This window comes from Rhododendron vialii, chromosome 2a, assembly GCF_030253575.1.
Source record: "Rhododendron vialii isolate Sample 1 chromosome 2a, ASM3025357v1".
Lineage (NCBI taxonomy): Eukaryota > Viridiplantae > Streptophyta > Magnoliopsida > Ericales > Ericaceae > Rhododendron > Rhododendron vialii.
This window is the reverse complement of record NC_080558.1, coordinates 45,983,312-45,996,078: the sequence shown is the minus strand read 5'-3', so window position 1 is coordinate 45,996,078 and position 12,767 is coordinate 45,983,312. Positions and strand designations below refer to the sequence as shown.

Sequence of the window (12,767 nt, the reverse complement as noted above, 5' to 3'; positions counted from 1 at the left end):
TGGTCCTTGTTTCCATTTCCACAAGTATAGGCCTGGCCTCGTTCCGCTTAGGTTTTTATTTTTTAAATACTTATTTTTCGTTTTACGAGACAAATCATTCTTTCATGCATCGCTTTTAATTCGAAAAAATATTACTTATTTGAAAAAAAATAAGTACTTATTCTAGTTAGTGAAACACACCTTGCAAAATTGGGCCATAATCCCTATCAACTATGCTAATTTAACTGTATTTTTCGAGCTGCAACTTCAATAGTTTTAGTTGTGTATCTCTTTTTAAAAAGTACTTACACTACTAGCTTCATCTCAATTTCGACATTCGTGCATTTTTAAAACTATTTATATTTTGCTAATTCTATAACATATATTAATAATTTTAAAAACATTATTTGATAGAACTAGTTGAGATTTATTAAGCAAGATTCATTTAGCATGTCAAAATCGTTATTTATTGAACTGTATATATAAATTTAAAGAAGTCCAAAATAGTGAAAGTGATGTACAAATTAGAACGAAAAATAGTGTAAGCTTTCACAAAAAGAAAATTTACATGTTAAGATGTCATTTTTGAGAATTTGACATTCGAGACGGATTAATTGCGTGCAAATTATAAAAATAGGAAGGAAGAATGGATAAGACCGGCAGCATTATCCAAATGAAAATTGTTGTTCTTTCATAGGAGAAATTTTGGGTATCAAGCGGGTATCACTTGGCGGTACCTAAAAACTTCTCCTTTCAACAATAATGTGTAATTAGTGCTTTGTCCTAAGTATATACTTCACTATTCAATGTCTTTGGGGCATGGTTCTCCTCTCTTGTGGTTGAAAAGAAGAGCAAATGGCATAACCGAAACAACTGATGAGACTAAAGGTAATTTGGAAATGAAAATTGCCCTTCTTCACAAATTTTCTATACAAAAATTCCTACAAGAATTGACGTCTTTAGGATAATTATTGGTTCGTCAAGACTCTTGCATTTCACTAAAAGATCAAGAGTTTGAATTTCACCACCTCGTGTGGGTGTTCTTTGTGCATTGGGAAATCATGTAGTGCAAGGCCTACAAGGCACCCTGTAGATCACACATGGGTCATCGATCTTGACAATGAATGGTTGAGATATGATTTTTAATTATGACCGGTAAAAATCATTTATTAGTGGTCATAATTGATTTTTGATGTGGACCATTGATTGATGAGATCTACGGCTGTGTGTCCCCTTACACGTGCACTACACGGGGGTGCACTACAGCACCCCCGGATCCGTTCTTTGCTTATCATGGCTTTTCCTTTCTTTCATTGTTTTCTCTCTATGATGGCCTTATTTCTTGTATTAATTGAGTTATTCAGATTGGTTATCTCATGGACTCCCACAATTGGTGTAGTGTCCAAGGTTTGTATTTTTGTAATTCATATATGATATAAATGATATCTTCTATCGATTGACAAAAAAAGGACAACTATTTGTTGTCTTTAGGACATTTTTATAAATAAAAAAAATCAGGTGTCTAAGCCAACTTATACACACATCAACTAGTTCTGGGGTACATATCCCACCACCCATGTGTGAGAGTCTCAATTAAAGTAAGAGCAAAGTTCGATATGAACTGACTCCAAAGGAGTTGATAACACCCCTGTTGACCCTGCGATTTTGTATGAGGACAGCAATATCCGAGGGCATTGAATAATTCTTATGTGCTTAAATTGAAGAGTTATTAACGGTCAAATCATTTTGGCTAAAAATATTATACAAAATAAACTTCATATTTCTGTATCTACCATTACTCTGTGTCTATGTGCGAAGATGGAACAATGGATTGGATGCAAATCACACGATAGGAATAATGGATGAGACTAGAGGCAATATATCCAAATGAAAATTGCTATTTTATCATCTTTTTTACACATAAACTACCACAAGAATGATGTAACACTAGTAGTTATAAAATTTGTCATTCGTAGTAATTGGTGCTTTATCCTAAAGAAGATATACTTTAATATTTAGTGTCTTCGAAGAATTGTTCTCGTCTGGTAGAAAGGGAGGGCAAACGACATAATCGAAATTGAAGAGACTAAAGCTAAATGAAAATTGCTGTTCTTTCACTATTTCTATGCAAAATTACTAGTACAAGAATGATAAGGTAATAATATAATACAATTTAAAATAGTAGAAGCATTGTCATAAGAAAATTTCTGGTTGGTTTGGATTTTGATAGAAGTTTTAGAAAATAATGAGTGAAGAATAATATATGAAATTTTTTTATTGAAAACTATGCGTGGCGGTTTTGAAACCAAAAACAAACTGTTCCGCTCTTAACCACACGATTTTGTAAGATAAGATCAATATCCAGGTTCATCGAATAATTGTTCATACCGTGATAGAAGGTTAACAAATGGTCAAAATCATTATGTCTAAAAATAACATTTAAACTTCCTTTCCTTATTTACCATTATTCTTTTGCCACTATTTGTTAGTGTATTTGTTATTACACGTTATTACTTTCGACTTGGGGAGAAAGTTTATGTAATCGCCCGATATATATAAAGTCTACAGTAATAAAAACTTTACATATATCCATCAAACGTAAATAGATTTGTGTCTGAATATGTGTCCCTAAATTCATTTAGGGCCCAATCATTTACATAGCACTGTTCGTTTCGAAAACAGTGGGGGAGGCTCCTCTCATTAAAGGTGGTCTCACCCTCTGTAGACAGTTATAATAACCCCCTTATGTCTGAATACATTTGCCCGTTATAGGGGTCAACAAGCGAACACAAAGCCAACGGCTACTATTCCGGTCTCTCTCTCTCTCTCTAACATTCCAACCTGAACCCACTAGAAAATCGGCGAGGTGATCGGAACCCATTTGAAACCCCAACCAGAAGATGAACAAACCAACAACAAATCACCACCAACAGAACCCACAAGCCTAATCTTGGAAAAAAAATGGCAAATTTTCGTTGCCAACTATAAGGTCACCTTTCCTTCCCCAATTCTTCTTTGGTTCTTTCCACTGGGTTAGAATCCACTCTCTTCTTCTTCTTTTTGCGCTGGGAAATGCTTTCTTGCCTACATTTACACCCCCAACCTTGTGATTTATTCCCCTTGTGCTCCCAATCTCACATCTTTTTTGTGGGTGGGTGGGTGGGAGGAGAGAGAGGGTGTGTTGAATTGGGAGTTTTCTGGATCTGGGTAATTTGAATCCTTGTTAAAAGCCTCAAAATCCCTTATCATTTGATCTTGAATGCCCTTTTAATTTGGGGATAATTAGGGTTCGCTCTAAGTTTTCTTAGAACAAAGAATCAATCTTTGGGTCTTGAAACTTTGAATTCCTTGAGGGTTTTTTTAGTTTTCTTTTGGGTTATTGTACATTTGTTGTTTTTCTTCTTGTTCTTTTGGGATATATGTTTTTGGGATAGAACTTGAGTCTTTTGATCATTAGGAGGAGTACTCCAATTTGATTGAGAGGCCTTGTTCCATTTGGTTTGATTGTTAAACCAACCAATTGGTGAATTGGTAGAGTGGTTTAAAATTTGTACATAGTCCTGAGTTTCTGGGGTAAATAGAAAGTGTATCATGTCTGTTGCTGATGTTGCTTTGAGTCCAATTCGTGAAGAGACGGTACGATCTCTCGGTTGTTTCGATACCCGGTTAGGTCTCTGCTCTGACGAATCAATCAGAATTTACCTCACTGTCGCCGGTTCTGTGATTCCCATGAGGGTGTTGGAGTCCGATTCGATTGCGTCAGTAAAACTTAGGATCCAATCATGTAAAGGTTTCGTAGCGAAGAAACAAACCTTGGTTTTTGGAGGTAGAAAGCTGTCACGAAACGATTCCCTCGTTAAGGACTATGGTGTGACCGAGGGAAATGTTTTGCATTTGGTTCTCAGGCTTTCTGACCTCCTTGTCATCATTGTTAGGACTGCCTGTGGGAAGGAATTCGAGTTTCAAATCGATCGCTATAGAGATGTAGGGTATCTCAAGCGAAGGATTGCCAAGAAAGGGGAAGGTTTTGTTGATCTAGATGATCAAGAGCTTCTTTGTAATGGCAAGAAGCTTGATGACCAGAGGCTTATTGATGACGTTTGTGAGAATACGGATGGTGTGATTCACTTGGTAGTTGAGAAATCTGCAAAGGTTCATGCCGACCATTCGGAGAAAGATGTTGAACTCTCTGTCATAGCAGCTAATTGGATTGATGGGATAGATGTCCAAACCGAATCTCAAAAGCCACCTTGTAGGGATTTTGTTTTGGAGCCGATTTTTGTGAATCCAAATATAAAATTGCCTTCGCTCATATGTGATATGATTAAGTCCACGCTTGATGGACTTGAGAGTGGCAAACAACCCATCAGATCATCTGAGGGTACAGGAGGGACTTATTTTATGCAAGACGAATTGGGAAACAAGTATCTTTCTGTTTTCAAGCCCATTGATGAAGAACCGATGGCTGTGAATAACCCTCAAGGGTTACCCTTATCAGAAAATGGTGAAGGGTTAAAGAGGGGAACCAGAGTTGGAGAAGGTGCCTTTAGGGAAGTTGCAGCATACATACTGGATCACCCAAAGAGTGGTCCCCGCTCATCGTTGAGTGGCCAGGTTGGTTTTGCTGGTGTGCCGCCTACCGTTTTGGTCCAGTGCTTGCACAGGGGGTTTAATCATCCAGATGGGTATGTGTCTGCACAAAAGAATGTTAAGATTGGTTCTTTGCAAATGTTCGTGAAGAACTATGGATGTTGCGAGGACATGGGTCCTAGGGATTTCCCTGTGGAGGAGGTCCACAAGATAAGCGTGTTTGATATAAGAATGGCAAATGCAGATAGGCACGCGGGAAATATTCTGGTGAGCAAAGAAGGGGAAGAGGGGCGGATCGTGCTTGTTCCTATTGATCATGGCTATTGCTTGCCTGAAAATGTAAGAGTTCTTCTTCTTTTGTTTATGTTTGCTTGTGTCCATTGAAGTCTATATTTCTTGGGTGTTGTAGAGTTGAATTTAACTTATTTGTTCTTCTAGTGATAACAATGGAAAACATGCGAAGTAGTATAGCATTTAGTAAACGCAAATAGAAGGCATCATCACATACTGGTGGTTTTTTCTTATTGGTATAGCAAATTAGTACGTTGTGCATTTATGGCAACATTGTTCCACGTAAACGTTGATATTCTGTTTACTTACGGCGACGAAGTAGAAAAACGAAACAGTTCAACAATTTGAGGCAAAACGAATAGACGTCATGCGAGAGGGGAAGTGATTGGGGGCGAGTGAAGATTGTGCTTTCGTTATTCTGTTGAGGGATATTGTGGTTCAAGATGTGAAATTGTGCATTCTGTTATTCTGCAGCCATGCAGAAATAAATGGTCTGATTGTTTGGAATGTATTACAGTAACGTATTTTTCGCTCATATATTCTCGAAACCATTCCCACTCCTTGGTGAACTTCAACTTAATAGACTCTCATTTCTTCCTGTTGGCAGTTTGAAGATTGCACGTTCGATTGGCTCTACTGGCCACAAGCCAACCAGCCTTACTCACCAGACACCCTTGAATACATAAAATCGCTGGATGCCGAAAAAGACATTGCACTTTTGAAGTTCTATGGATGGGACCTGTCGCTTGAGGTTTCGCGGACACTTCGTATCTCCACCATGCTTCTGAAGAAAGGGGCGGAGAGAGGACTGACTCCCTTCGCCATCGGAAGCATCATGTGCCGGGAAACCTTGAACAAGGAATCCGCGATCGAGGAGATTGTTCGGGAGGCGCGGGATTCCATGCTCCCCGGGATGAGTGAAGATGCATTTCTTGAAGCAGTGTCCCAAGTCATGGATTTCAAGCTTGCAAAATAAATCTCACCAGATCTATATCTACTATAGGTATTATGTAAAATAATGTATAGATGGAATGACCAGTCCATTTGGATGGACTGAAGAATTTTATCTAAAGGTGGGATGGGCTTCCTTTTGTTCTTTGTGGGCCTGACACTTTGTTTTCTTTCTACTTCTGTTCTTTTTGAACCAATAATTGTGTTGTCTTGATGTACTGAACAGAAGTTCGTAAGATAAATAAGAAAAAAATTTAGCTAAATTTTATGGTTGTATCGATGTACCGATCTTATCCACTGTATATATGTGATTAACAATTTTGGCAATATCGGGATTGGGTCTCGGATTGTGCACATGATTGTTCTTAGTTTTGCTTAGGGATATGATGCCGTTTTTCTTGTTCCCATTGGTTTTTGTAATAATTTTAAAGATTAATAAAAAAAATTCGCTGTTCAAAAAATAATAATAATAATTTTGGCAACCTTTTTGGTAGTTACAGTTCTTGGTGTTTTTTTTTCAGAAAAGAGCAAGAACGAGATACTACCCTACTCGAGATCAGCTATATCGAGTTTAAAATCGAGTCATTTCATGAATAAGCTAAAGTTTGAAAATATTTTTGAATCTTGCAAAGTTTTCGAACCAAATTTGAACAATTAACTATTCGCAAACCTTGCCCGAGCCCACTCTTCTGCTTAAGACTTTTGGATACGGAAATTCCAAAAGGAAAGGTCGAAGGAAGGTAAGTCCAAGTACTTAATATTTTCATTTTTCAGTACTTATTTTGCTTATTAAGGTTAAAATGATATTTACAAATTAAGAGGAGCTAGGTATAACATGGAAATCTGCGTAGTCTTGTAGAAATTCAGCTTCTTCTACACAGTTTTCGGTAGTAGTCCAATTGTCAAATACCACAAGTGAATACGCCCTTGTCTGAATATCGACACTCGAAACTCAAAAACACTAGTGATTTGCAAACTCGGAAAAATTCATGTTCATGTACTACTATATGAAATCACAATCACAACAAACTGTTGGGAGGAGTCACCACAATGTGCTCTTCAAATCATTTTTGTCAACAAGTTTATGTCGTGGCAAAAGAAAAAATTACCAGCCTTTTACAAGAGGTCAAGCTATTTTTTACTCTAAAGGTGAGAGTACATTTAACCTCCATATTTCCCCCTCCAAGTAGGTTTGCTCATTATCAAGCAGAACCAACAGCCAAACTTGGAAAAAAAGTTACACCCAATTATTATTTCATCCATGATTACAGATCACCCCAGTAATACAAGGGATATTCTGAACTTGAGGTTCTCCCTAAGACTACAGAGTACACACATAAGTTTGGATTACAGTCAAGCAGTGGTTTTTGGAGATTCATAGCCATATGGGTTCTTGCTCGCCCAGTTCCACTGATCACGGCACATCTCTTCGATGCCATATTTTGCCCTGAAAAGGAATAACACACATCATAAAATATGCAGTTTGATTGAGTGAAATAAGATTTTAGTCATATTACTACTATCATCTTATATTTGTTTCCACTATGAAACTTAATTTCCAGTCAATATTAGAGGCCTTGTCTGTACGAAAGTGGACCAACGGTCCATTTCAGATATCATATCTCCAAAAAGAACAGATACTAAAAGGTCGGAACTAATGACAGGTCATTCTAGAATTACATTTCTTTGCGCAGTATGCTGAACAATCCAACAAAGTCCAGAATTTGACAAGAATTTCTTGACAATACTCAACATCATCAACCATGCATAAGAAGCACACCCAAAGAATAATTGTCTACGCAAATTGCAAGGGAGCCAGTACTTACTTCCAGTTCAACTCATGTTCTGCTTTATCCGTTGATGCATACACAATCTCAGCATCACCAGCCCGCCGGCCGGCAAACTGCAAAGGAATTTTCTGGAACCACCACGAAAACAAATTATGGCTCTTGTCCTCATAAAGGAAAATAATGTTGATATCCAATTACAACTATACAGTCATTGGTGCAGGGGTGGGAAGGGGACAACCTTCTTATTTTATTGTCTCTTCTATTTTTGAATAAAACTCAAATCTCTTTCCACTACAATCGGGAATACTCCAATTCTATCTCCAAGCACTAGCGTACTAATGAATCAAAAAGTGCAATCTCAAATCAAATTAAAGGTGAACGAGAATACAATACAGGTATTCCAAAGGAAGAAGTTGGTTCATCATCAAAATTAGGCATAGTCAAAAAATACATCATGCAGTTCAATACCTTTCCGGATGCCTTTTCAAATGCATCTACCATTTCCAAAACAGATGTTCCTTTGCCAGTTCCAAGGTTGAAAACTTCACAACCTGCAGTGAAAGCAATAATCATGTTTCGGTCTTCAACAGGGCAGCGTACTGGAGACAGTTTCTCTATTACCACTAGCTTATGCACACATCTTAGTAGTCCATCTAACATCGATGGCTGTATGCCATGCATTAGTGGAAACATTACTTCATCCACTCAGAACCATAAGGAAAATAAAAATATCAGAACACAGACCTACAGAAGGATCAGATAATTTGTTCAGTGCAGCAATGTGTCCATCGGCTAAATCCACAACATGAATGTAGTCACGCACCTGAACAGTGAAACAAATAAGAAACATCAAAATACAGCCTTAACTAGCAATAGTATACTGTATATCTAAAGGAAAATACAACACCAACCCACTCAGATCCCAGATTTTGCGATAGTGCAAGAGAGTTGAGTGAGTTGGTGTTGGATGTGGATGACTATTAGCCATAAGAAAAGGTTAAGCATACTTGCCCATAGAGTTTGACGTTGGCAGCCAAACAAGCAAAAGAAAAAAATGAAATGCTAAGAATGAAGGAACCATACCCCTGTACCATCCTTTGTGGGGTAGTCAGTTCCGAACACCGTAAGCGCAGGTCGTCTACCAACAGCCACTTGTTGCACAAAAGGCATAAGATTGTTCGGGATACCACGAGGGTCCTCACCAATGTAGCCACTAGGATGTGCACCAACCGGATTAAAATATCGCAGCAATATGATTTTCCATTCGGTGTCAGAGAGGTGGATATCACGGCATATTTCTTCAATGAAGAGCTGAAAAAAAAACCAACTTTTTCAGGTAATATTAGAGGATTGTACAAATGCATGTGCTTCTTAAATTTTGAGAATGAGAGAGGGAACAAAATGCAGATGATTCTAATGTGGTTTGCACAGTATGAAGTCAAAAGAAAATATCATTCAAGTTCTTTATTTCTCATATGCAATCATATACAGTTTCTTTGGTAACCCAAGTTCTCAGTTCATGTGAATGACCTTGGTTCGTCCATACGGGTTAGCTGCAGAGAGGGCGAACTCCTCTGTGCATGGAACCACCTTTGGCCAACCATAAACCGTAGCTGATGATGAAAACACAAGCTGAAATGAAGCAGAGCACGATGGGAATGAGTTAGTCAACTCACCAAAGCGAGTCAAGCCTGTAAAATAAAAGCAAAAAAAATTGATAACTGAAATAAACAGAAGAAGTAGAAGGACTCGATAACTGTAATTAATCCCAGGACTCCATAATTATATCCCCAGCACATGAACGTGTAACTTACTGATTAGAAGACAATGGTTAGAACTTAGTCATGTTGATTTATAAAGTCTATAACAGTTCTTCATAAGTCAAAGATCTAAAGACTTGGTCTAGACTATAGAACAAATACAGTGCAAGTCTTTATGGATCGCTCTGGAAACACCAAAATGCCCATCCTCTCAGAATTTGACTCCTGGAGAGTGGAGACATGTTTACTTTGTGAGTTACCAATAGATTTGTGCAAGTAAGCGGTTGAGCAGTGTCAAGTTCACTAGTTAATCTAGGAATGAAGTGTGGCGCAAACATTAATTTATTTTTATTTATTTTTTATCAGCAAAAAGATGAGAGAAGCATTTAAAATTTTGAGGAGATGAGAGAAGCATTTAACCAATGCAAGCAAGTTCATGGCCACAAACACCTTTTGAGGAATAACCAATTGATTTTTGCCACTGACTGGTCGGACAGCCTCAAGTTCACTAGTTAAGTTAGAAAAATAAGAATGGAGCAAACAAAAGATTGTGAGGAGATGAGAGAAGCAGTTAATCAATACAGGCAATCCCAAAGCCACAAACAAGACATACGTTTTTGCAACCATGGGCAGCCATGACTTCCAACAATGTTATTGTACCAATAAGGTTGTTATTGTAATACATCAGGGGTTTCTGCACACTTTCACCAACTGCCTTTAATCCAGCAAAATGGATGACAGCATCAAATCTGCAGTTCAACAAAACTATTAGGGAGACATGAAGTAACAGAACATATAGTTCAGCAATGGAAACAACTTTCATATAAACCCCATTTTCAACTTCCTATCCACGTAAACAACAATAGTGCCTACAGAAATTCAATTTCTGTTTTCTGCTAATATATCATATGCAGAAGATAGTTCTTGTGACAAAGATACATTACTCATGTCCCATGATACTAATATCTTGGGCCTTGCAATCGAAACTGTAGATGGAATCAATGAGACTTCTAACAAAGCATAAGTAATGCCTCAATCGTGTCAGTTAATACTCATAAAGCAGGCAAAAAGAAACTCTTTCGCTACAGGTTCGAACGTGATAGACACAGGATAATGCTATACTTAAACGAAGATATGCAGATAACTAAGATGTTAAATACAAAAGGTAAATGTTAACGACAATCGTGTTTGACTACCAAGTCTGAACCAGATGGGACACAACAACCACTCAGTTGACGTTTCTTTCCTTGCAAAGTTCGGTTTGATGAAATTAAATAACAGTACTTTAACAATTGCAAAAACTTACTTCGTAGATGCAAAAAGCTTCTCAAGTGCAGGCTTATCTCGTAAGTCCATCTGTGGGTGACAGCAAAAAATAATTAGGGCCAAGTACTGCAAAAACTAATGCTATGAGCTACACAGTAAATCTATTAGTCGACAAGTAATTTCATTCTTCATGACATTGTTACCGTGGAAATAACTAACAAGCATGCAAGCATCAATATAGAAAAAGACCATCTTCAAGTCAGATAAACACCAGACTCATACAAACCACAATCTTTAAAGTTTAGGCTCTTGAACTTACCATACTCCTCTGAAATTATTAGGCTGTTCAAGTTCCATACTCTAGAACCAGAACATTTTAGTACCTTATTCAATCTGGACCCTTACAGGCATAGTCAAATGGAGGAAAAAAAAAAAAGGGGTTGTGATTTCTCATCAACTGTCATCAAAAGTGGTGAGATTTGGTGAAAAAAGAAGATGTTGAAATATTCATCTTTTAACTTTATTTCTCATAATATCTATATAAGTAAAGAATTCTCCATTCTTTTCTTTTCTCACTCTCTCTGGTTACCCATAAGATTCACTATATTTAGCCATAGCTGTAAAATATCAATAGTGCTCCAGACACAAATGTGTGGACTAAAAAACATGTTTTCGGAACCAATGAACGTAGATCTCACACAATGCACCCGAACCCACCCACATCGAATGGCTCCAAATACATAGCAAAGCATTCTACATTAGTAATAGTTACTACACATTTTCCAATAGTAATAGCAGCTGCTTTTTCTTTAATAAATCAGATTTCGGGGGGTCCGGGCCAGCTTACGGACACCTCAATAATCCCTGGGGATTAATCCCGGTCCCCTTGCGGAGGGCCTAATTGAAGTCGGGGCAAAGATCCTTCTAGACTAGCCCCACAAAAATTGTGTTAAAAATGATAACACGAGGAGGTTCAATAGTAATAGTTACTCTCCATTTTGAGCCGGGGGAGGTCATATCAACTGATCAGGTGCACGTAGGAAAACAATTACTATCCAACCCAGAAAATATAAACAATCATGATTAGAATTATCTGGAAGCACAGAATCACCCAAACCGACCTTAAAAAAAAAGGAGCAAAATTTTCAATACAAGGACAGTAAACATATTGGAGAGTCAATTATTTAATAAATTACTCAACTATAAGAAGGCAATCAATAATGCAACACAGAAAATTAAAAAACAATCACGATTAGAATTATCTGGAAGTACAGAATCAACAACCAACCTCAAAAAAAAAAAAAAAAAAAGTGAAAATTTCAATTATAAGACAGTAAACAATACCTAATTAATTAGTATACGAACCTGATGGAAGGTAAGGTTAGGGCCATATTCACCGGCGAGTTCCTGCACTCGGTCAATTGCAACGGCAGAGGAGTTGTCGAGGTTATCGATCACCACAGCCTTGTACCCTCCCTGCAGTAGTTGAAGCACTGTGTGGCTTCCTATGTAACCGGCTCCTCCAGTCACCAAAATGTTTTCCGCCATAGCTAGAGCTTTACAATTACAAGTTACGTACACACTGCAAATATACGTTGAGAGAGAGAGAGAGAGAGAGAGAGAGCAAGAATCGTTTTGACGAAAGAGAGACTGATGAGACTATTTTATAGACAGGGAAGGAAAAGGAAAACGGAAAGTGGTAAAGCGCATGATCCAACATTTTACACTAAATTATGACTGATTTTCACTTTTTCTTTTTATAACCATATGCTTGAACCAATTTGCGCGCATCTCGATTAATTTCAAAGTCCTAAGAATAATAATTAGGCATAACCCGAGGCCAAGATAATGACCAAGCATAACCGTAACCTCGACGTTTGAAATGTTTGGCTTTCGTAAAAATAGAATATGTGACCTTACAGAGAAACATTTTGCTTTCACTTAACCTCTCCCATGTTAAAATTTACTACCCCTTGACGTATTTGATGGTAATAAATTCCTTCCGTCAGTAAAACGTTAGAATTTTGGACGGAATCTATCATGTGAGCAAAACATGATATGACAATAAGATTTTACGACAAAATTATCTTGTTCTCTTCATCTAAGGATAATTTTCTCGAATTAAAAGAGGCCAACGAGG

At 37.5% G+C, this 12,767-nt stretch overlaps 2 protein-coding genes across 2 annotated transcripts; one reads left to right on the top strand and one right to left on the bottom strand.

Annotated features, from left to right (window-relative positions):
* Positions 1-2,659: 2,659 nt before the first annotated feature.
* LOC131317913 (phosphatidylinositol 4-kinase gamma 4-like) lies at positions 2,660-6,074 on the top strand. Its single transcript, XM_058347604.1, has 2 exons — positions 2,660-4,908; positions 5,468-6,074. Exons 1-2 carry the CDS (start codon positions 3,571-3,573, stop codon positions 5,834-5,836), a joined length of 1,707 nt encoding a protein of 568 aa, XP_058203587.1. The 5' UTR covers positions 2,660-3,570; the 3' UTR covers positions 5,837-6,074.
* Positions 6,075-6,925: 851 nt separating this feature from the next.
* Positions 6,926-12,335, bottom strand: LOC131317914 (UDP-glucose 4-epimerase GEPI48-like). Its single transcript, XM_058347605.1, has 9 exons — positions 11,993-12,335; positions 10,668-10,717; positions 9,975-10,110; positions 9,132-9,233; positions 8,685-8,912; positions 8,346-8,424; positions 8,070-8,152; positions 7,638-7,729; positions 6,926-7,258 (listed from the first exon to the last, which is right to left on the bottom strand). The coding sequence occupies exons 1-9, from the start codon at positions 12,173-12,175 to the stop codon at positions 7,165-7,167; spliced, it is 1,047 nt and encodes a 348-aa protein (XP_058203588.1). The 5' UTR covers positions 12,176-12,335; the 3' UTR covers positions 6,926-7,164.
* Between the last annotated feature and the right edge of the window lie 432 nt (positions 12,336-12,767).

Bases quoted from the DNA above. Each gene is read 5' to 3' on its own strand.
- LOC131317913 (XM_058347604.1), top strand. From the start codon at position 3,571: ATGTCTGTTGCTGATGTTGCTTTGAGTCCAATTCGTGAAGAGACGGTA. The intron at 4,909-5,467 runs GTAAGAGTTCTT...TCCTGTTGGCAG, and splicing joins GCTATTGCTTGCCTGAAAAT to TTTGAAGATTGCACGTTCGA.
- LOC131317914 (XM_058347605.1), bottom strand. From the start codon at position 12,175: ATGGCGGAAAACATTTTGGTGACTGGAGGAGCCGGTTACATAGGAAGC. The intron at 10,718-11,992 runs GTTCGTATACTA...TGTCACCCACAG, and splicing joins CTAACCTTACCTTCCATCAG to ATGGACTTACGAGATAAGCC. The intron at 7,259-7,637 runs GTAAGTACTGGC...ATTCCTTTTCAG, and splicing joins GAACATGAGTTGAACTGGAA to GGCAAAATATGGCATCGAAG.